General features: G+C 37.5%; 1 protein-coding gene across 2 annotated transcripts; it reads left to right on the top strand.

Annotated features, from left to right (window-relative positions):
* Nucleotides 1–9,894: 9,894 nt before the first annotated feature.
* LOC137019049 (uncharacterized) lies at nt 9,895–22,955 on the top strand. 2 transcript variants are annotated; one of them, XM_067384045.1, is made up of 4 exons: nt 9,895–10,028; nt 19,860–20,545; nt 20,667–20,833; nt 20,983–22,955. In XM_067384045.1, exons 2-4 carry the CDS (start codon nt 19,874–19,876, stop codon nt 21,878–21,880), a joined length of 1,737 nt encoding a protein of 578 aa, XP_067240146.1. In that variant the 5' UTR covers nt 9,895–10,028; nt 19,860–19,873; the 3' UTR covers nt 21,881–22,955. The 2 variants fall into 2 exon arrangements, with proteins under 2 accessions (XP_067240146.1, XP_067240137.1); XM_067384036.1 differs by having other exon boundaries at nt 9,927–10,061.
* The last annotated feature ends 1,093 nt before the right edge of the window (nt 22,956–24,048 follow it).

Below are 24,048 nucleotides of genomic sequence, written 5' to 3'. Positions count from 1 at the left end.
GTCTTATAATATATTGTTGCCTCTATTTGGGTTTTACATTAAAAAATCAGCATGTTGTGTCAGTTAGGTACTCATTTTTATTGGCATGGCAAATTGTAGCAAAAATGACAGCGCTCTAACAACAGTTATTAGCTGAATAAATTAATAAATAACAATTACCAGTGAACATGATATAGATGTAACAAAGACCAAGTTCCAGTGAAATATCTTCACAATCCATGAAGTCTTTAAGTCCTTCATTCTCAGGTCGTGGCATGTGACGGCATCTGAAATACACAATTTCACAATGTCTCCTCCATTTGTTTATGCAAAAACAATTATGTTTATGAAGGCCAAAATTAGCAAAAATGGGCAGTATGTGAGCCCTTTACCATGTTAAAAGGAAAAAGTGATATAAAGTAATGGGATAGCTTTAACGTTTTTAGTGACCGAGTTTATTTTTATGCACAAATATGCAATTACAGTAGTTGTGTTTGTAATTATTATTTCATTTCAATGCAAATATTCTGCTAAGATTTTATATTTCAGTATTTCATATTTCAATATAATTCATGCAGTAATGAGTTTGCCATCATTCTGATCTGATTCTGTGCTTTCATCAGTTTTGAAAGCAGTGTTTGCATTTGAGAAATGTTCTGCAAATATATAGTGTTTTGCACATGATGTAAAGTATGGCAAAAGTGTTCATGGATTTTGGAAAATGTGCTCATTGAATGCATTTTGTGTGAAAGCAATGAAACAGTTTGGGCAAAGTCATTTGAACACAGACACAGTTTGAGTTTTGAAAATGTGGCTTGTTAGCAAAAAAACTGTAAACTCTGATCAGTATGATAATGTGCACAGCTGTATTTGCATCAGGGCTGTGATATATACGAGTGCATGTGCTGGACGCTGTCAGAGAGCTCTGAAGAACATCTTCGAAATCTCATCCGCTCTACATTTACAGGTGATCGTTCACAGGTAAGACACGTGTGTCTCGTTTCTCATTTTATAGTAGAAACGTTCTTTCAAGTGTGTGATATAAATGATTCTTTTTGTTTAAAAGCAGAAGCTCCCTTCTTTCTTTGATGTTCATATAACCAGGGCTGGATAGGTTACATTTAAAATGTATTTCACTGCAGATTACAAAATACATGCTTTAAAAAGTATTTTGTTATGTATTCCATTAGATTACCCAAGTTTTGTAACTTAATTTAAATACATACTTTGGAATAATAATATGCATGTAACACACACACACACACACACACACACACAAAAAAAAAAGGTAATTGCAAGTTTTTCTCAGAATTCTGACTTTTTTTAGTTGCAATTGTGAGTTATAAAGTCAGAATTCTGAGATATAAACTCGCAATTTCCCAGTAAAATGTCAAAATTGCAAGAAAAGAAGTCCAAATTGTGAGATTTCTCGCAGTTGCTAGAAAAAGTCTGAATTGCAAGTTTTTAATCATGCAATTCTGACTTTATAATTTGAATTTACGAGTTTCTATCTCACAATTCTGAGAAAAAAAGTTCTTAACTGTAAGATGAAAACTTGCAATTGTAAGGAACAAAGTCAGAATTGTGAGATAAAAAGTTGCAATTACCATTTTTTACAGTTACAAGGGACTCACAAACAACTAAAAACATGAAAACTGTCGTGGATCATTGAGGTAATGACAGACAGTTCAGATTCAAGGGTACATACATTTTCGATTGGGGCAATTTTTATAAATTCAGTCATTTTGTCTTGTGGAATATATGTAAGCATATGTATTTTACGTGAAATAGCTTATTCAGGACAGTACTAAATAAAATTAACTTGCAAGTTTTATGATCCCTCTTATTTGGTTAAAATGATTAAAATGTTACATATTCTGCAAGAGAAATTAAACTTGAGCAGAAATGTAACGGATGCTTTTGCAGACTGTCAGAGTCAGAGAATCACCAATTGCTTTTTACACGAATTACCCCATTATTTGACATTAATTATCTCAGTTTACATTAATGTTTAAATGAAATTCAAAGTAATCACTTAAAATACTTTTCAAATGTAACTGTAATTTAATTACCACCCATTTAAAATGTAACTGTAATGAAATACAGTTTCTCAAATGTTGTATTTTAAACACGTAACTAAGTTACAAAATATTCTTGGGGCCACGAAACTTTTGTGAAAATGATCAAAAATGCTGGTGGAGAAAGAGTTAATAACAATGTAAGTACATCAGTCTCGTCTTCTCATCACTTCACAGATATTGTGACGGACGGTGATGATGGGTTTCAGCGTGATCATCATCTTTGCTCTGCTACAGATCCGTCTGCTGAATGCTGGGGTGAATCCAGAGGATCTTTCTAGCATTGAAAGCACTGGTATGATCACCTTCAGTTCTGGTGTTTCAACAACTCCTAAACTAATCCATGTGTGAAGCTAAACTTATTCATAATTGTTGTTAATAATCAATAAGTAATCAGTCTTGGGTTTGGGTATTTCTTTTGGATTTGTCTTGCAGACTCTTCTAGTCACCATCAGCGTCACGCTCGTGGATTGCCCGGCAGTTCTTCAGCTGTGGAAGATGAGGAGGACCAGATTGTTCTTGACTTCAACCATAACTTGGAGTTTGTTGTATCAAAAGATCCACCTGAAGATGTAGCTCCAGTTCCTCATGGCAATGAAGATTATTACATTCTTGGATTTGGGGGATGTAATACATTGTCGTTAAAGGCAGTTAAAAGTACAGAATCATTGAGCCAAGCTGCTAATAATGGAGTACGATCATATCTTGTGAATAAAGATCAATTTGAAAATTTAGAGTGGAAAAAATGGTCAGACATAAAGAAGAGACAGATTCCTTTTTACCCAATATGGATTTGTAAAAGTCACTACATTGCTATAGATAAAAATAACATCACTTTTAAGACCCAAGGAAATTTAAAAAAAGAAATGCAAGTTCTCACTGTAAACTATGACATAACTGGGCAGCATTTTCAAATTGATCATTGCGAAAACCAGGGAGGGAAAAGTCTAGGCAAGTTAGAAGTGATAAAACAGATCATAGCTGAAAACAGGAACTGCGATCCAGCCAAATATGTGGTGAAGTTGGATGAAGGCAGCGACAAAACAAAATCTTTTCTAAAGGGGATCACGCATACAGCCGGAGGGGCGCTAGAAGTATCAGCCTCTGGTGGAATTCCAACTGTAGTTCAAGCGAGTGGAAAAATAAGTGGAAAATATGACCAGAGTCGCTCAAAATCTGAAACGATAGCCACTGTTAATAAGGTCCTGCAGTCGTTGAGTATGGAGATACAGGTTCCAGTAAAACATTCTTGCACCATTGATATTTTAAGCAAAACTTCTATGGTTCAAGTCCTGTGCTTTGGTGAGCTCATCCGACATTACAAGAGCAATGATATAGGCCAACGCATGACCTCTGTTAACGGCACCTATGGTAATCAGGAAGTAGCAGAACTCAAAACATCTGTGAATCTGTGCACACCAGTGAAAGATGAGCCGAAATGTCCAGAACCTGCGCAACGTCCGAAAAAATAAATGACATGTTGCCATGTGTGTGTTCATAACAGAATGTCAAAAAAATTGCTTGCTTTAAAATGATTTCAAGAATTCATTAAATTGAAATTTTGCTAACTCTCATGATCCCTGCCTGTGTCTCCATTATTGTGTGTTTACCTCTTGTTCCGATAATTAATTCTGTCGCGATAATTAAATAATCGCCTGATCGCGTTTTTTGTACCAAAAGAAATAGACAAGCACCAATTCATTTTTCATGCAATATTTTCAAAGTCATTTGAAGCCATTTCATAGCTTAATGTGAGGGCCAGAAGAACATTTACACCGTTAAATTAAAGTTCTCGGAAACTCTTACGATTACGATTACGACAGTCAGCACAGTAAAACTCTCCCCTCTTTGACATATTCCCATTATAATGCTTGATCTGTAGATGAAGGGCTGTAGATCTGCTTAAAATTGTAAAAATTATTTTGCTGGAGTTTATAGCTGTTTCTGCCTACTCTCTACACCCGATCCAAATTATTATGAAGTGACATAACAGTAAGATTTCAGTAGAATAAATGTTTGTTTTTCTAAGAAAATGTTTGTTTGTTTATTCATCCATGTCTTTTTAGATAACTGGTATCGATCTCAGACAAAATAATTTGCCAGGTCTATGGAAACCCTACTTAGAGGTTGTTCCACATTATTAAACAAGTCACAGTTCTCATGCAATATAGGAGGAAGAAAGATCTTTCTGAAGATGAAAAGCATGAAATGGTGCAATGTTGTGCAAAAGGCATGAAAACAATATTGTGTGAAACTGAATGGAGATTATCAAATGCTGGTGGTGATGATTTGGGCTGGAATATTGGGAAGTGAGATGGAAGGTCCCTTTAGGGTCTCTGAGGGTATTAAAATGACATTTGGTCAGGAAATAGTTTATTTCGAAAATACATGTAGTCCTCAATCATTACCTTTAAGTAGGCGATATGTCCAGCAGAAATGTCAGATCCACAAGTAAACTCTACCAACTGTTGGAGCTGCAAAACAGGTTAACACATCATTATCAACTGGGTCCCTTATTTCATTTCCTATTAACACTGGTAGCAATCTCAGGAAACACCAGTTCTGAACATCATGCCCATCAAGTTTATCACTCCCAGGATTTATCTCACTTGGCTTATCATGCACTGTAAGAAGAACACTGTAAAATGCACAGTAACTTGCTGGCAAGTTGGGTTGAAAATGGACAAACCCAGCAATTGGGTTGTTTTAACCCAGCGGTTGGGTTAAATGTTTGCCGCACCTGCTGGGTAGTTTTATTTAACTCAACTATTGTTTAAAAATTACTGTATTGCTTAATTAAAATTAACCCAAAGTATGCTGGAAATGAACATTTATTAATGTTCAATTAATAATTATTAAACAATAAACATTTATTAAATTGCTTATTAATAAATTTATATTAATAAACTATTAAATTTATATTAATAAAAAATTAAAGCTTATTAATAAACATTCACCTTTTGTCTATTATTGTTGTCTCTAATTGCATCTGGTTTTTAATTTCCCAACTATTTTGGGTTCATTTTAAGCTAGCCATATAGCAATTTTTTAAATAATAGTTGGTTTAAATAAAACTGCCCAGCAGGTTGGGCAAACATTTAACCCAACCGCTGGGTTAAACCAACCCAATCGCTGGGTTTGTCCATTTTCAACCCATCTTGGGTTTAACCCAGCATTTTTTAGAGTGTATGCATTCTGTGAATGTAATCACAGTAACTATTTTGTCACTGTTTTTTATTATACAGTAATTTTACTCAAGTCAAGTCAAGTCAAATTTATTTATATAGCGCTTTTACAATTGGTAATTGTTTCAAAGCAGCTTTACATATTAGAAGCACAGAAAAAAAGGGAAGTGGTTAAAATAAACTGTACAAACAAGCGTGGTAATATGTAACATATACAAGATGGTGCTACATTAAGCCAATGTCGGCTGACTTCCAGGGGTGGAAAAAACCCCCTAGGAGAAAAACCCAGCGTGCTAGCACTGGGAAAAAAGTCCTAGGAGGGAAAAAAACCCTTGGAAGATATATATATGTAAATGTATATGGAGATAAAAATCTGAATTATACATTTTAATTATAGAGATTAAAAATCGATTATATATAAATATATGTAAGCGGATACAGGGATTAAAAATCTGAATTATAGATGCAGCCAGAACTGGGTCTGTAGGCCCATTGTCTCCTGGGCTACGTTGTAGTCAGGTCCAGACACAGGTTCTCCATCTGATCTGGATACGGCCTGGATCCAGCACCCGGCAAACCTCAGGATAAGCAGAGAGACAGATATTAGCGTAGATGCCATTCTTATTCTGATGTACAGGTATATCTAGTGTTATAGGAAATGTTCTCTGTTCCGGCCGACCTAATTATTGCAGCGTAACAATCCTTTAACGGATTTGAAAAATGTTAATGTATTGATAATGTGTTATGTGTATGCAAGAGCAAAGAGATGTGTTTTTAGTCTAGATTTAAACTGACAGAGTGTGTCTGCTTCCCGAACAATGCTAGGAAGATTGTTCCAGAGTTTAGGTGCTAAATAGGAAAAGGATCTGCCGCCTTCAGTTGATTTTGATATTCTGGGTATTATCAACTGGCCTAAATTCTGAGATCGCAATAAACGTGAAGGACTATAATGCATTAAGAGCTCACTTAGGTACTGGGGAGCTAAACCATTTAGAGCTTTATAAGTAAGTAGCAAGATTTTAAAATCTATACGATGTTTAATAGGGAGCCAATGTAATGTTGACAGAACTGGGCTAATATGGTCATACTTTCTGGTTCTAGTAAGAACTCTAGCTGCCGCATTTTGGACCAACTGTAGTTTGTTTAAAAGCCGAGCAGAACAACCACCCAGTAGAGCGTTACAGTAATCTAGTCTTGAGGTCATGAATGCATGAACCAACTGTTCCGCATTTGTCATTGAGAGCATATGCCGTAATTTAGATATATTTTTTAGATGGAAGAAGGCGGTTTTACAGATACTAGAAACATGACTTTCAAATGAAAGATTGGTATCAAAGAGCACACCCAGGTTCCTAACTGAGGACGAAGGTTTAATGGAGCACCCGTCAAGTGTTAGAGAGTATTCAAGGTTTTTTTGTGAGGAGGTTTTTGGTCCAAAGATTAGGATATCAGTTTTTTCTGAATTTAATAATAAGAAATTTCTTGTCATCCAGTTTTTAATGTCAGCTATGCATTCTGTTAGTTTTGTGAATTTGTAGGTTTCGTCAGGGCGCGAGGAAATATAGAGCTGAGTATCGTCAGCGTAGCAGTGAAAACTAACACTGTAATAATAAACACAGTATCAAAATAATAACTGTAAATCAAATCACAGTAACTTTTTTTACTGTTTCTTATTACAGTAAAATTACTGTATAATACCCCTTTAATTCCCTTAACAGAAGTTCTGAAGCGTGAAACGTCGATCACATGAGCCAACTCACTACACATAATGACATGAGATAGATGTTTTTCAATACAAACCATTCTGTTATTTTATTTCTGCATAAACATTAATCACTAAACAGGTAATTAATATAATATAATATAACATGTTTATCCCTGAATTGATGCACGTATATGTAACAAGAAAATGCTGCTGTTCATGAATACCAGTAGTTGAGTTATAAAATAATGACATTGTTTTGTCGCCAGAAATATAATATAGAATCATCTGAGTCAGAATGCGTGAGCCAGTGTCTTTTACTGTTCTTACAAGTGCCCGGATTCATACTGATTCACAAGCTCACAAGTTAGGGAGCTGAGCTGACGATCCCACAATTTCATGGCCATGTCATGTGTTGAGTAATGTGTAAACAAACCTGTATGACTTTAGCAACATGGGATAGTCATAAAGGGAGATAATTAATTGTCACCATTTCACCCTGTTTGAATTCCTGTTTTGCACCATTTCCCGCCACTAGTTTGTCACCATAGTTACTGATCACTTTCATCATCACTATCAGCAGTGTTCCATTACCCACCTCGTTTGTCAGTGTATTAAAGTCTTGTGTTTTATGTCTTGTGTTTATCGTTCTATGTGTGGTTGTGTCTCGTGTTTGCGGCAAACACTTCGTTTGTTCATGCTTATAAGCCCTTAGTCTTCATCAGTTCTTGTGACAGCTAGCATTTCTTTTTATTCTTGTTTTCCAAGCATTCATCATTAAAGTCTGTCCTTAAATGTTTCCTCATCTTTGAATGGGTGTGTGTGCCGGCAGACAGAAAAAGACTATTGCAACATTGAATATAAATGCAATTCCAAGTTTAAGAAATCCCTCAAAGACAACACAATCCACTAAACAGGCAGAGTGACACACCTTAACATAATCGTAACACCAAACAGAGAATAGAGACAAGGCACAACTTAATTAGTTAATAGAAACGAGACTAATTAATCAAACACAACTGAAACCAAATTAACTAATGACAGTTACTATAGAAACAAATGAAAAGCATGTTACTATATGGTCAGATAGATTATGTTACACTAAACTTGTGGCCTTGAGAACATATGAACTTCAGGTCATGACAACACATTGAATGGCCACAACACAAGGATGTATGTTTGTCATATTCATTTTGTATCAATGAAGTGTCATATTGATCAAGTTCCCAAACAAAATTCGTTGAACCAGTCACCATTATAATGCTCATTTCTCTTCTCTATAAAGCACGACTCGACATATCGTATGCATAGTTATTACTTACCTGAAATGACTGTCGTGGTTTCTTTGATGCATAAAGGGGTTAAACAGTAAACGAAGGGTCCCGTGACGGTTAAAAACAAACACAATGACAATACAATAGCATATTATGCTTCCACAAGGCAGGAGTTCACTTAAAAAGGCTCTAGCATCTATTCTGTGTAGCTGCTGTATTTTGCCTGGCAAAGAAGCTCAGAAAAACATGATCCTTTGAAAAAATGTTGTGCTGTTTTAAATCCTTACCTTTTGCTGCATTTTACCTCTGCCCGCTTCAGTATTTGATTCACCATGCTATAGCTAGAAAAACAAGAAGAAACGGCTAGCGCACGTTGCTAACACTCATGCATGTGCATAGAGTTCCAGTTTACTTTTATCCAGCAATGTTACTCCACCAAACTAATAGAGGAGAAGAAGAAGAAAACATATATGTACCAGATGTATATCTTTGTTCTCTCAAACTAATGAGCGCCTTGTCTCTATTTTAACATGGAACACTGTTTTAATTGAAAAATAATTTAAAAATATATTTAAAAAAAAATTGTGTATTATTTTCAATGGGCAAAAATAGCTAATTAAATTTGTATAAATATTGCGGAGTACCCTCAAAATTTTATACAATAATCAAAAAATATTATTGAACAAAAATATATTACACTGGTTTTCCTGAAAAACAAAAAAGTTAAATTTCAAGGCTTCCGTCACTTTTGACCGGAAAGAAGGCAAGTGTGACTCCTAAACGAAGAGGGCCAGATTAGAGATAAGAAATAATAGTATTGTTCACCATATATTATAAAATTATGTCTTTGTTTAAGAGTAGACTTGAAAATATGGTTTTAAAATGTGTGCTAATCTTACATGATCTTGTAGAGTGCGCTCGTATATTCACGATGGCATTATCATCCCCTGAATATAAGGGCTGCAGTGGCTGGTACCACCAACAATGTTTTTCTTACAGGCTGTTTTCATTTGTACAGTGTGCTTAAAGGCCCTGTTTTAATAAACTATTATCTCTTGTGTTTGATTCCACATCATGTCATGAGCTGCCTTCATTGAGTTAATGCTTTATTATAGCAACATTTCCCGTGTGACTAATATTTATACAAACATACACTGCAAAAGATAGGAATGGGTGCAACATTGTCTATTTCATGTTATAGCCTATAGGTAAATGAATGGTGATGTAATAATCACACCAGTGTAAGTTACAAAGAGTTTATTAGGATACAGAATCAGGTTGACAACATTTGTACAGAATGACAACTAAAAAAAGACAGTTTAAAGACACACAAGATATGAATATCCACCAGGGAGGGTAACTGAAATGAAGTTACAGCTGTACTTACTGTGAATATCTGTAATCATGTCTGTAACCAAATCAAGACAAACGCACACAATGAAAACAAACAAACAATAAAGTGTAGAACAAACACAGTTGTAGTTGTTATCGTCATTAAAACCTAATTAGCTTTTTCTAAATAATCATTTTCTAAATAATTTTCACGCGGAACGCCCATGCGGAAAAATCTCATGAAAATTCATATAACTGACCAGTGAAACCGAAAGTCCCAGAGACCAAACCCTGGCCGTCAGTCGCAGCGTGCACGCGCACAAGCACGCACACGTACACACACACGCACGCACACCACGCAGACGAGGCGAGCGGTGTTGGGTCAGCTGATTATACTCTCTTTTTGATACCAATAGGAGATTGAGCCTGACGGCAAAGCCTCTCCATTTTTCCCGTCTTTTGCGACGTCTTTTCCCAGGTAAGAAGCATGGAGTTCAGCGCAAACATGCAGGTAAAGACTCCAGCAAGGGATGGGGAGAGTAATATGGGCTTCTCTGAACTTGGTTAAACAGCTCATCAGCAGAGATTTGAATATTTAAAAGCATTTGACGGTCATAAGCGGCGAACAGCTTGAAATCAAAGAAACCAAATACACATTAGGGCAGTGGCGAGGCTACAGAAGGGCCAGGGCGGCACTGGCCCACCCAATCAAAGGTGCCAGAATATTTCGTTTTATTTCCAGACACTACTTTGGTCTGGAAATAGTCATATCTGTTGTGAATGCCTATATATAATTTGAAAAATGTATTATTGAAAATACATTATATGTTTTTATTTTAAACTCAGCTTTCCAGAGGCGCGACAGCAGCTGTTTCTATGCAGCGCGCGTCACCGCGTTTATAATAGCCTATGTGTGCCGGTTTGTTACATTTTAACCGTTATTAGCCTATTTATTCTACAGTAACAATTTATTCTATGGTAACATAGTCACCTGCGTGTAAACAATTTAAAAATGAAGTGATGACAGTTAAATTAAATCGAGCTTTGGTTCAGTATTGTTTTATCAGTATCTGTCATTGGCTGAATCTTGTATTGCTTTCAGCCTCTATACCAAAATAATTTGCTCTGCTTTTTCCCAAAGATGGTGCGAGTAAAAAAAAGTCAAAGTGGAGCTTGCGCTGTCTTATGGATGTAGCCATTTCTATGCATATCATAAAATGATTTCTGCTAAATGCACCGTACGTGTCTCACAATGGAATCAGTGTCCTTATTGGGCTGCTTCTACGGCACCTTTAATAATTTAGGTAATTTATCTATATATCAGCACTGGAGAAAACAGTGATGTCATCGTCCAACTCAGTTCAGTTCATATACAATGGTGTCAATGCAGGCCGATCAAAAACTTGGTTTGGGACACTTGATATTCAACAAAGCAAGCCAGAGGCGACAGTGGCAATGTACGTGTAAACTTGTGAATTTAGATAGCTGCCTTCTAACAATCAGTATTGTTACAAACGCTTTGAACAACTCAGAACGTCAGTGGAGAAAGGCTTATAGTTCATCATAACATGGTAGTAGACTTGCTATATTGATAAATCTACACAATTTTTCATATCAACAGAAAATATACCAGGATAACCTGGCTTCTCTTGAGACTTTCCTGCTTCAGAGCAGTCACAGTTAATGATATGCTAAAGCCCGTCGGCACATTGTTGTGATTGGTTACAAGGTAGTCTGTGACGTCACAAACACCACCGATTTCAAACCGCGGGTTTTTGGTTTACTGCAGTTTCAAACATAAAATACTGAGCAATGGTGCTAACTTATGAATTTGCACATGGTTTGTCTTAAAGCTTATTAAAAACACTACTTAGACATATCAACATTAAAAACTTGATTAACACTCTGGGGTCAGCGGTTACGCCGGCGTGATCACCGCATTTTTTTTTCTAACCAGTGTGAAAGAGACTCAAAATACTCTGTCAATGTTGCACATACAATTAAGAGCTATACACCATTTTAATCTGTTGAATATCTTCTTTCATTTGTATACACTCAGAGTAAAAACAAAATGTTGTGCTTTTTGTAAAATAAAGAAAACTAACATGATGCGTGATCTCTTGAATTCCAATCTGATAGTTCTCAGAAAATGAACTGTAACTTAGTGAATACTAATCACAAAAAAATTACACTTATGTCTAAAAAAAAAGTTGAAATGTCAGGTTTTAAATCGTGTAAGTCAAATCGAAAACAAATATTCTGTGTTTATGTAATCTCTATGAAAAGAGAGCCATGTCAGAAGACCGTGATTCAGCTCATTATCCGCTAATGCGGCCACGCCCACGGAGCCAGCGCTATTCAGACGCAAATTCAGTCAATACATGCATACATCGTCTCAATCGTGTATTTATTGTCTTGAAAAGTGTTTTGAATAGCCATAGTTAGCGATCTCTTTCCTCTGTTAGTTCGGTTAGTTCCTGGATTGCCTATTCTTCTTTAGTGCTCAGGCATTTGTAGACAAAAGGTGCACAAAGCGCCTTCCGGCTGCAAGTATGAATTGAAAACACAGTATCCAGCACTCATAGTAATGACAATAAATCCTGAATATTACTCCTCTGTATAGAAAATTGACAAACATATGAGAATCCATCAATATTTCTCCAAATGTGCATGCTTTTAAGCTAAAAGCCTATATGAAATGCCATAGAGGTAACATAATTGTTCAGACACTTTGCATCACAGAAATACATTATATTTTAAAGTATATAATAGAATACCATTATTTTAAATTGTAATAATATTTCACTTCAATTTTCTGTATGTTTGATATACACCATGAGCTTGAGACATGATCAATGTCTCACAGGTTTTTTCACAGCCTACCTGACTGAAAGAGCTCATTATTATGCAAGTCATTTCAGGTCATTATTATGTGATTCTTTTGTCTTCTCAGGTGAGAATCATCCATTATTCATGATGATTCACGCCTCCACGCATACTGTGTTTCTTGACCAAAGATGTTTTAGAAAATTTAAATCTCTCTATTGTTTTATATGAACAAGCAGGCAGCATCATTTTTAACTAATTTTGAAGCAAAAACTCTAGTCTACAACCTCAAATACCCAGAAGTCTTGTGAACAAAGATTTAATATATATTTTTTGGCTTTATTTCAGTGACTTAAGTTTTTTGTTTTTTCAATAACCACGCATAAACGTTATTCCTTCAAATATACTAAACATGTACATACATGTTCCTCACATATTATTGTAGCCTAGTTTGTGCTGAATACAGTGTAATGACACTTTTTCCTTTAATATGTTTATGAACAACTGAAAAAAAGCACAAATGTCAGGGCATGTCAAAACTTCTCCAGGGTCCAAAAATCCTCAGACCCCTGAGGGTTAAGTACTTGATTAAGACTTTAAGTATTCACTAACATATCTGGTCTGCTGATACAGTCAGGGTTTTTTTTTTTTTTTTTTTTAGATCAACTTCAAGAATCTTCAGGACTTCACTTGGATTTTCACACATCACAGTATATTTTTTTAAATCTTCATTCAAGCATCTGTAAACTAGTTTACTTTTCCTAATTACATTCCTAATTTCCTAATTAGACTCTGCCAGTTGTTGTCTGAGTACAGTACTCTGGTTGTAAAGTGTAACGTTAGTTGATACGGGAAGCAGGCGGGAACCGGCGAACATTTAAACAGATTTAATATATAAAATAAACAAATGCGATGGTACTGGACGCTCGTGGATGGCACAATACTCCTTCGCCCCCTGGCGGTCGGTGGATGCAGCACGGACAGACGAGATGAGAGAAAAGGAGACGGAAGCACAGGGAGCGAATAATTACTGTTTACCATCTGCCGCTGGTTCTGTCGACAAGGACAGCTCCCGTAAACTCATGACCGGAAAAGCGGAAGCGGCGCCGGCGACTGTGTCATAATAAAAGTCCCGCTGCTCGTGAGGCGTGTGTTGATCAATCGCTCCAGCTCCTCGTTCAGCTCCCGCAACACTCGGTCCTGCTCTGCTTCATACTACAGTAACGTTAATAATCGCATCCACGAACATGAGTTCTTCCAGACTCCAATCCCTATTCTTTTGCACCGTCCGTTGAGATGGAGACCACATGTCCCAAGTTTCCGCTCTAAAACTTGGCGTCATCAAACTACGCCTTTGTTTTGAATAGGCTTCTAGCGACCTCTAGCGGAAAAAAATATCACAGATTGTACCTTTAATATCAAACAGAAATTAAAACAAGTAATCATGTTTAATTGTCGCCGCTCCCTCTTTTATGCTTCCGTAGCTCCTCCGTGAGAGATTCGAGACCAGCACAACGCGGAGCTGACGCACACCGGATACGCCCTGCTCGTCACATAGAGCATTTTGCAAATTGTGAATGATTTTGGGTCTATGTGGTAGGGGTGTGTGGTAGGACAAATAGTCGAATATTTGACCTCTAATTAATATTCGAAAAATAAAAATACTATTCGAATTTTACTACATTGCTTTGCTGGCCGTAAATGCAGTGAATCCATGATAAACCACTAAATCTCGCAGTTATAACTAAATGCACCAGATGGCGCTGTGGAGCGTATTTAACAAGTTTATTTTCTTTGATTATCACAAGGTTGCCATCTGCCTCATGAAGTTTGGAATTTCTTGGATGAAAATTAGGGATGAACCGATACCATTTTTTTAAGGACGGAGTACGAGTACCGATACTTTTTTCCTGGTACTCGCTGATACTGATACCTACACATTTATTAATTTCTCTCTCAGTTCGCAATGTGCGAGTTGTCATCATTAATTCTGAAGTATTTCCACACCTCTGAGGATTACATTGTTTCTGCTGCTGTCGCCAGTTTCTCTGTGCACAGATCATTCTGTCAGTCACGTCACGTGAGGTATCGGTCTTTGGTATTGGGGGTATTTTTTCGAGTACAAGTACATGAGCTTGGTATTGGGCCTGATACCGATACTAGTATCGGTGCATCCCTAATGAAAATGATCTTACAAATTACTTTTGACCAAATGATTTAATGAAAGCGAATTATAATAATATCACCACCATAGTGAGAAAGTACATGAAATCAAAACACCTGTCGAATGAGGAAAGACAGCTGTCCATTACTGCATTCACGACAGGTAAGCACAGCCGTACGCCCACGTGATCCAATAAGATAACTTATGCGATAGCAAAATGATTTTGAGACATATGCTTCCTTTAAGTTTCGTCAAGGGAGAAAAACACAAAGTGCTGCTGTTAGAAACTTAGCGTTATATTATCCTTATCTTTGTTCCGTCAGCGCGGCTCGTTTTCTCACCCGAGCATGTGGATGTTATTGTTTTTCTCAACATGAACATGTGAAACAATATGAACACAATAACCATATACTAACTCGAGTGTATTATGTACATTTTGTACGATAACTGATGCTATGTGCTTTATTAGTGTTTTTCTCGTTTCTCGTTCAAGTGTGGTACAAAGCATTCTCAGATTTATTCAGGAAGGTCATATTTATAAACATAGGTTAAACAACAATCTCCAGGATGGCTTGAGCATCCAATCATATGACTTACCATGTAAACCTTACCATGTATGGCATTTCACAAAATATAATAACAAATAAGAAATGTATGCACAATGGAAAAATCCCAAGACACAGAGAAAGTCAGAAAGTGAAGCCCAAGAACTAAGAAAATATTTAACAATGGCCACTTTAAATCATTTATGATTTAGTGCTTCCCTTTAAAGAAAATTGATCAATTTGTTTTTCAAATAATAGCAAGCAAAATCTAAAGACATAATCATAATCACATATTACAAGACTTGTTTTAATCATTCCCTGTATGGATTGTAATATGCATGGAGCCAAACATAAAAGCAGTAAAATCATCAGTAAACAGTAGAATAGGAAACAACAAATTAAAGTATGTCGCCCAGTTAGAGAACCATTGTCCTTTTTACACAGTTCATGTTGATTGTTTTGGCAGCATTGTAAGTTAGAGGGACAACGGACCAGACGCTGTCTATGGCATGACAAATCAAAGAGTCCTTGGTGTCATCCATGTGTCCATGTCATGGCAGCAGGCATAGCCGAGTTCAAAGTTATTGTTACAAGTCCCATTCTGCAGTCAAAGTTTTCTCCAACACTGCTGAACTGCTCTCTCCTTCAATGGTCGTTGACGTTGTTATGTTGGTCCAGATTAATTAGTCAGATCGCATATGGACATAACGCTGTGTGTTTAGCTCCTTTCCGGCCATATGTTTACTCTCCTAATCAATCTGAACATCCCCCTTGGCACGGGGCAGCCTTCAGTCTACTCGCGTGCATCAATTGCGGCTGCAGGTCAGTCAGCACTCCCATCCTTGTCACTGCAATCACCATGGCTGGCCCCAGATATTTTGGCTCTCCGATCTTGACTGGTTTCAGACTCCTCATCAGCACCTGCACAAACTTGTGTGTTGGTTTCTCTGAGGGGAGAGGAAGAGTTAGTGAAAAATCCCCATTAATAGAATTACATTTTTCGACCAGCTCCGTGACATAGTCATCCAGGATCCTCCATTTCACCTAAAGAAGAAAAACGCCAGCGCGGCCTTTGACCAATGGTGTCGGGAAAGGCCTACCCATCAGAATTTCAAAAGGAAACATTTTAGTAGTTGAGGATGGTGTCATTCGTATTTCAGCTAAAACAGCTTGCAATACAGTCATCCAATTTTTTCCGTCTCTAAACACGCTTTAGTTAATATATCTTTGATCGTTCTGTTAAATCAATCAATAGTTAAAGTTTTAGCCAATAATTGTGTTACTTTGGATGTAAAAGGTGTTCCATAATCATTTTAAATGACACTTGGTATCCCAAATCTGGGTATAATTTCTTTGCATTTTTTGCATTCTCCCTCGCACATAGGAAAGCTTCTGGCCACTTTGTGAATCTGTCAATGGATGTTAGTTTTTTGCACAGATAAAGCATTAATTGCCTGAGCTGTCTTAGCAGCACTTGTGCGAGAGACCATGATAGTGACGTATAAGCAACACAAGTGTCGACTTTGGCCAATTGATTACTTACTTGCTTCCTCTTAATCTCCTGCTGCATGTCCCCTAACCTTGACTACATTAATTAAATCTACTATCAAATCAGAATGTGAACTTAGAATTAGTATACATTTTGACAATTTTATTAACAAGTTCCACTGCCTGTGCTGATGTGTATGGTAATGTTTTTCTGCATAACTATAAACCATCTGATGGTTTAGAACATGAACCATCAACATATAGACTATCCCCCTCTTCTAGGGCCGTATCTAACAGATCGGTCCTACAAGCAGTTTCAGTTTCAATTGATTTCCAACAATCAGGTACCTCATCAGTGCTGTCAGTGGTTTGGTCAGCAGTACCAAGAAACTCTCTCAAAGCAATGACAGCAGTGTGTGGCACAGATGTTGGCTTAATCATTGAATTTGTAGTTGCACTGTGCCATCATGTGTATTAAAATTATGTAAAATTGCATTTACCTGATGTGAGGTGTGTAACGTCAGTGGATGTGTACTGGTTTTTTTTCAGCATCTCATACCATCAGGGCAGCAGCAGCCACTGCTCGAAGGCAGACCTTGTGTAATGTTGTCTAATGTTTTGGAAAAATACGCCAAAGGGCGATAACTTGTACCGTGTTCCTGGGCCAGTATCCCCGCTGCAATGCCCCCGCTCTCGTGCACGTAAAGGTGGAAGTCTTTTTTGTAGTTCATTTCAACAGTCAACTTGATGACTTGTTGTGGTGAGGCTTGGTGTCAATGGCCTTCTGAGATAATGTGTCCCAGATAACAGACTTGTGGTCTCACCCACTGTACTTTCTTTCTTGAAGCAGACAATGACGGAGGCCTGTTCAGTTCTCTGTTGTTGTGGCTGAGATGAGCGTAGTTGGTGGGAGCTTGATGTTGCTGAGGGTTTTGTGCACGATTGCAGAGAACACAGCAGGCGAGTCAACATAGCCCTGAGGAAGACGTGTCCATGTAAATTGTTGTTGTTTGTACATAAATGAAAATAATGGCTGCACCTCTTCAGATATCAGTATGCTGAAAAAAAATCAGAACATATATATAAAGGACAGTATAGAATTTATGTGTAGGATATTGAATTTATTATAGTTACCACATCCAGTACCACTGGTGAAAGATCAGATCTTTGATCTTTCTCAAATCTTGTGTCAGTCGCCAACTTTGTCCATCTGCTTTGAGAATAGGATTACAAGGTGTGTTATATGGTGAGTGCGTCTTAATAATAATGCATGTTTTAACAAATTTTCAATCACTGGTTCAATGCCCTTCTGGAGAAAGAGGGTATTGTTTTACATAGACCGGTGTTTTTGTTTTCAGTAACGCAGTTTTGGATTTACTCATTTCAGTGACGCTATCTCTTCTCCCTCACTCTCAGCTTCACACAGTAGGATGAGGGTGTGGCTCAGTGGACACCACCAGCACAGAAGGGAAGAAAAAGAAAAATCATTATCAAAATCATTTTCATAAAATGTTGACCATCACTTGTGACCACAGGCAATATTTTTTACCATCTACATTCAATTCAAAATTTGGCAAATCAGTTTTGTTTTTTTATATTTTAGAGTGAGCAGAAGTACTTGGGGTTCCTTCACTCCTTAGGCATCCCTATTGGGGAGTCCATTCCATTCTGTTTGGTATTTGTTACTCTTGGTTGGAGTTTTTAATTCTCCTTTTTGTCTGTTTCTCCCTGTCTGCGTCTTTCCCCATCATTTCGTTTCCTGCACTCTTTTGCCCAATTACCAGGTTTGCCACAATAATGACATTTCTCTCGCCTTCCTTTCCCTTTTCCAGTCATTTTATCATTTTCAGTTTTCAGAGAAGGACACATCAATTATCTCTGTCTTTAGGCGCCTTATATTGACAAATATTTGAAGGGGATGTTGAGGCATAGGGCTGATATGGATACCCCTTTTTTCCTTTTTTAAATTTTGGCCTCTCCGGACCGTTATCCCAATTTGTTTTCATTTCTTTCCATTTACTGTACGACTTTTTCATGTACTTATCATTCCACTCTGGGTCTCCCCAGCCCCCATTAATCATCGAATTTGCACTTTCCATAGCCCCTGGCTTAAAAGAGCCTTCTTTGGGGAAAGGATCCAATTGTATTTCTCCTCTTGTATTTCTTGTATTTGAGTCCACCCCTCTAAATTTGATAAATAGGGTTCAGTCCAATATCCACAATTATTTCTAAACATCCAATTTCGGGGTGTCTCATCTTGAATTGGTCTTGATATCTTTTGACCCATCCTTCACTTGATTTGATTTTTAATTTTCCACACCACACCGAAGGGGTCTTTTTATAATTCTTTAATTGTAATTATTCAGCCAATTTTATTAATTTGTCAACCGGAATATTCCCATCAACACTTTATTTTCCGTCAGAGCGGATCTAAACGGATATCCGTCAGAGCGGATCTGCACGGATCTTCCTCGCACCGGAGGGATTACCAAAATATTTGCCAGGTAGCTGTGCGTTTAAACAGTACCCTTCCAGACAAATCTTCCTAATTGGAAATCCATTGGGGTGTCCCCGCGCAGGTTTTATTTCTTGGGAATATCCCGGACGAGCCCCCAAACTGTTAGATCAAAATCTCAGTAATAGGTAGAATATTTGTAATTCCAGTCATCAGTTAAGAAACAGGCGCCTCAACCCCTGTGATGTGTGGCAGCAGCAGCGCGAGATCTCGGGAGAATGACCAAGCAGACACTGATCAAGTGTGGTACAAAGCATTCTCAGATTTATTCAGGAAGAAGGGTCATATTTATAGACATAGGTTAAACAACAATCTCCAGGATGGCTTGAGCATCCAATCATATGACTTACCATGTAAACCTTACCATGTATGGCATTTCACAAAATATAATAACAAATAAGAAATGTATGTGCGTAAATGTGTGTGTGTCTTCAACTTCTGGTTACGTGTGAGAGTGTCAGTGTGTCCAAGGACTACTACTTGTTGTTTTGTCTAGGTAGGCACATGAGCTGCACAATGGAAAAATCCCAAGACACAGAGAAAGTCAGAAAGTGAAGCCCAAGAAATAAGAAAATATTTAACACTAATATTCAAATTTTCGTTTTTTTACGAGCCCAAATATTCGAATACAGTATTTTGGAAAAATGCCCATCCCAATCCCAGAGCATAATCTACAACCTGTAGAATTAAATGACATCAAGCATGCATTACTGTAGTCTTTAGAAGATACACTGTGCCATTTGAAGAAATATACGTCATTTTCTCTTTCAGTTCCTGCTCCAATCATGGAGGCAGCAGATCTTTTATTTGAGTCACTCTTCCGCTGGATGGAGAACCGAAAGAAATGTGCAGAAGAGCTGTTGGAACTGGTGCAAGAGCTGGAAAATGTTCATCAGGGCAGCACCCCCATTCTGGCTGTAACTACAGCTGCGGGCTTAACATCTGCAGTGTTTATCAGTATCTTTACAGAAGGTCTGGCCCTCCCTCTATTGGCTGTTGCAGCAGGCATTGTCAGCATCATTACTGGAGTGGTAAACGAAGCTAACTCCAGGAGGACCTTTAAAAAAGCTATTGAATTAATTAAAGAAGATAAGAAGGTTGGGACGAGCATTCAGAAGCAACTGCAAGATCTGAAGGACAGGTGTGGAGGAGCAAAGCTCGGGGATCATGCTGATGAGTTGGAGTGTGAGGTGACCTCTCAACTGATGTGTGCTCTGACCAGAAGGAATAAAACTCACGTATCCCTGGACTTTCTCAGAGGGTTCAACAGAGCCACATTCTATCGTCACATGACACCAGGTGGAGTGGCTCCAGCCAAGGCCTCACACTTTATTTGCCAAGCTCTGAACCTCATTAGTTCCCCTGAGATCACGAGTAGCCTGAAGGTATCTGCCAAAGAAATGGTGGAGAACATTGGATGCATTGGCATTAAAGAGCCTATTAAAGCAGGATCAAGGGTATCAGCTTTCTTTTCTCAAGCATTCCATTTTAAGAAAATTGTGTCTTTGAAATATAAATATTTACTGCATTGCCCTCATATGTTAGACAATGATTTTGTGATTGTGACTTTCTTTCTAGGTACCCAGTGCGATTGGTTTAGGCGTATGTGTGTACGACCTGATTATGACGTGTGAAGAATTAGTAAAAGGCAATCGGGTCACGGAGGCCAGCAAGCTCTTACGGGATTCAGCCAGGGAAATACTGGAAGGCCGACAAAAGCTAAAGGAACAGTTGGATGCAATGCAGTATATTTTATTTTCTACACATTTTTATTTTAGACTAATTTATATGTCTTGTATTTGAGATTGTACAGTACTGCAATATTGAAAACATAAGCAATAATGAAGGTCTGAAGGTAACTGACTGATGCACAATACAACTTTTCTCATTACAGGGAAATCATTCAAAAATTGTTCCGAATGAAGAACCTCATCAAGAACTTGGGGGAATATTCTCTCAGCCTGACTGAAAATGGACAGAACATAATGGCGTATATCATGGGAACATGTACAGACAATGAAGTTGTCTCCTGGCTTCGGGAATTAACTCATCAGATTGAATTTGTGAATCTTCTACGATTTTCCCTTGAGAGATTAAGTTGCATTCTTCCAGATTTGAGTACACCTGATGGAGGTCACATAGACATCGTGTTTGTGGCTCATGGCTCAATTGTTGACCAATTTATGCCAGCAGGTGGCCTGGTGCCCACACCTAACATCAGAGACACCATTCTTTACTCTCCGTGGAACTGCAAAATTGATTCCAACACTGCATTTGGAATTGCTCAGGGGAACATTCAAGTGACAGACAGAGAGTTTTACAATACAAGCAATGAGCTTTACTATGAGCCAAACCCTTTGCCAGATCGCTGGAATAGCATGCGAAGATCTCTCCACGACATCCCAGGGATCCTTCTATCCCCTGTAACCCCTGAAGAAGGAGCATGGGCCTTTTTTGACTGGCTTTGGGAGAGTAGAAGTATGGAAATAGAAGACCGTGTTATTATTCCTTATGTTGTCCCACAACTTTTGGTAAATGCATTTGGAGAGATCCCCCTGTACATATTCATATTTGTGACATCATTTATGCTCATGATCTTTAATAAAACAGCTACTGTGCACCTGGCTGCTTGTTTGGGCCGTGCAGGAAGTCCAGAAAAGCCAGAAGAGTGGAGAAGGCAGTATGCCTTCACAAGTGATGGAACCATTATGACTATGAACATGGATGATAGGTACATGAACTCTATGTTATTCAGAGCCTTAAGATCACTGTTCGACAGTCAGAAACCATAGCTAAATCACCTGAATGGCATCTGGGTCATTCCTGATATGTAGTACCGTAGCGTCTGGATAGATCCGGCGTAGTCAATCAACTTTGGAATTTTCAGAAAGCTTTTAGCCTGCTGAACTGTGTTTGTAAATCACGGATCGGCACCGGCCGGTCTAGGAGAATCAGACACTTTGGCATTTTTGTTACTCTGTCAGAAACTGGAGACTTCAAAAGGATCACCAAACTGTATACAGCCAGACTGTATGTGTAAAATATAATTATGCCTAAATGTAACCATCGTTATACGTCAAATTGCATATAGTTATTCCCAGTGTATAAGCTTAGCTTGGATTGTAGTTGTGCTAATATAATTTCTAATGATACTATTGTCTGTAAACCATAACTACTTTTATATGCTTTTCTGATCTGTCGAGTTTGGTCTCGTTTTAAAGCTCTTGCTACCTCTCATTAACTCTCTTGGGTCGACATATGTATCATAATTAATCATAAAGCTTTATGATTTATTATATTCATATTTAACCCATAAATTGATTAAACCTGTACAATTTCGCTACAGTACCATGAAGGACCCAGAGCGAGGCAATTTGATGCGCAAACCAGACCCTTTTTTAAGTAGGAAGAAATTAGATCAAATAAGTAACAGTTTAAGTCTTTCTATCCTATCATATTTACTACTAACAATTCCAACTGTAACATTATGAAAAAAAAAAAAACCAGCTGGTTTGCATTAAAATTTCAGTAAAAATATCCAATTCGATTCACATTTATTTGTAAAGAGTAATGTCTTAAAGGATTAGTTCACTTTCAAATAAAATTGTCCTGATAATTTACTCACTCCCATGTCATCCAAGATGTCCATGTCTTTCAGTATAAAAGAAATGAAGGTTTTTGATGAAAACATTCCAGGATTTTTCTCCTTAAAGTGGACTTCACTGGACTCCAGACGTTTGAAGGTCAAAATTACAGTTTCAGTTCAGCTTCAAAGAGCTTTAAATGATACCAGACGAGGAATAAGAGTCTTATCTAGAGAAACCATCAGTCATTTTCGAAAAAATGTAAATGTATATGCTTTACATAAACAACTGATCACCTTCCAAGTGGTTCGCCAAAACCACACTTTCGTATTCTTTCATATATATGGCATATGTCCTATGCCTTCCCTATTCTACTTACGGAAAAAATGGAACTGGCGCTGCGTTTGTTTCATTGAATGAGGCCGCTGTAAAGATTGCTAATGAGAGACGAGTGCAATACATGCCTCGCGAGCAGCGAAACTTTTATTATGCTGCAGTCGCCGCTTAAGCTTCTTCCGGTCATGAGTATGAGGTAACGCAGCTCTGTTTATCATATTAGACACATTTGAGAGTGTTGAAAATGATGTTATAACGTTACTCTGTGCATTCGCTCGGCGGCTGCTGTGAGACACTGTTACACACTGCAGTAAGATAGATCGATTTTACAATATCAGATTAAATGCTGGATGGCTTGTGTTGATAAATGACATGAAATTCATTTTAAAACGTATGATGGAGAAAATGCTGTATTACTGTTACTAAAAATAAAGCTTCATCTGATTATGCTATGTTAGCTACTTCACAAAATAGTGTTTTTCTCTGAGGCATGTTAAAGCATGGTACTCGCAAAACATCAAGAAAATTAGGTTTAAACAATAATACTAAACGTGTTGAGCTATATAACAATAATTTGTTTTCTGTCTATAAATGTAACCAAACCCTTTTCTAATAAAACATGTAAATATTAAAGCGTCTTTGGTGTTTCCATGGTTTCTACAAAATAAAACCGGAAACCGAGGATAACGCGGGTATGATGCCATTGACAGGCGACTCCCGTACACATCCCATATCCTTGGTTAAAATCACGATTTTCTCACAATTTACAAAGAGTTGGAAACATTTGGGATATTGTAAGTACTTAACTGAACAAAATATTCTTTTGATCAAAAGAGACACAAGTCATACAAAAAATATAACTAATTTTTGTGAACATGGCATGACAGAAAGAAGCATCACACAATCGTTGGAATTTGTGTAAAATACAACACACACACAAAACATTTATTTTAAACCTAGACTTCAATATTGTGCCAATTCACCATGCATTAGACTAAATCTAATTAAATAAGAGCTATCAGCTCATCTGAAGTCTTCCG

Source organism: Chanodichthys erythropterus, chromosome 1 (assembly GCF_024489055.1).
Source record: "Chanodichthys erythropterus isolate Z2021 chromosome 1, ASM2448905v1, whole genome shotgun sequence".
Taxonomy (NCBI): Eukaryota; Metazoa; Chordata; class Actinopteri; order Cypriniformes; family Xenocyprididae; genus Chanodichthys; species Chanodichthys erythropterus.
The sequence above is the reverse complement of the archived record's forward strand: the minus strand, read 5'-3'. Positions and strand labels throughout refer to the sequence as shown.

Coding starts and splice junctions, on each gene's coding strand:
- LOC137019049 (XM_067384045.1), top strand. CDS start 19,874: ATGGAGGCAGCAGATCTTTTATTTGAGTCACTCTTCCGCTGGATGGAG. Junction 20,546..20,666: donor CTATTAAAGCAGGATCAAGG/GTATCAGCTTTC, acceptor CTTTCTTTCTAG/GTACCCAGTGCGATTGGTTT. Junction 20,834..20,982: donor GAACAGTTGGATGCAATGCA/GTATATTTTATT, acceptor TTCTCATTACAG/GGAAATCATTCAAAAATTGT.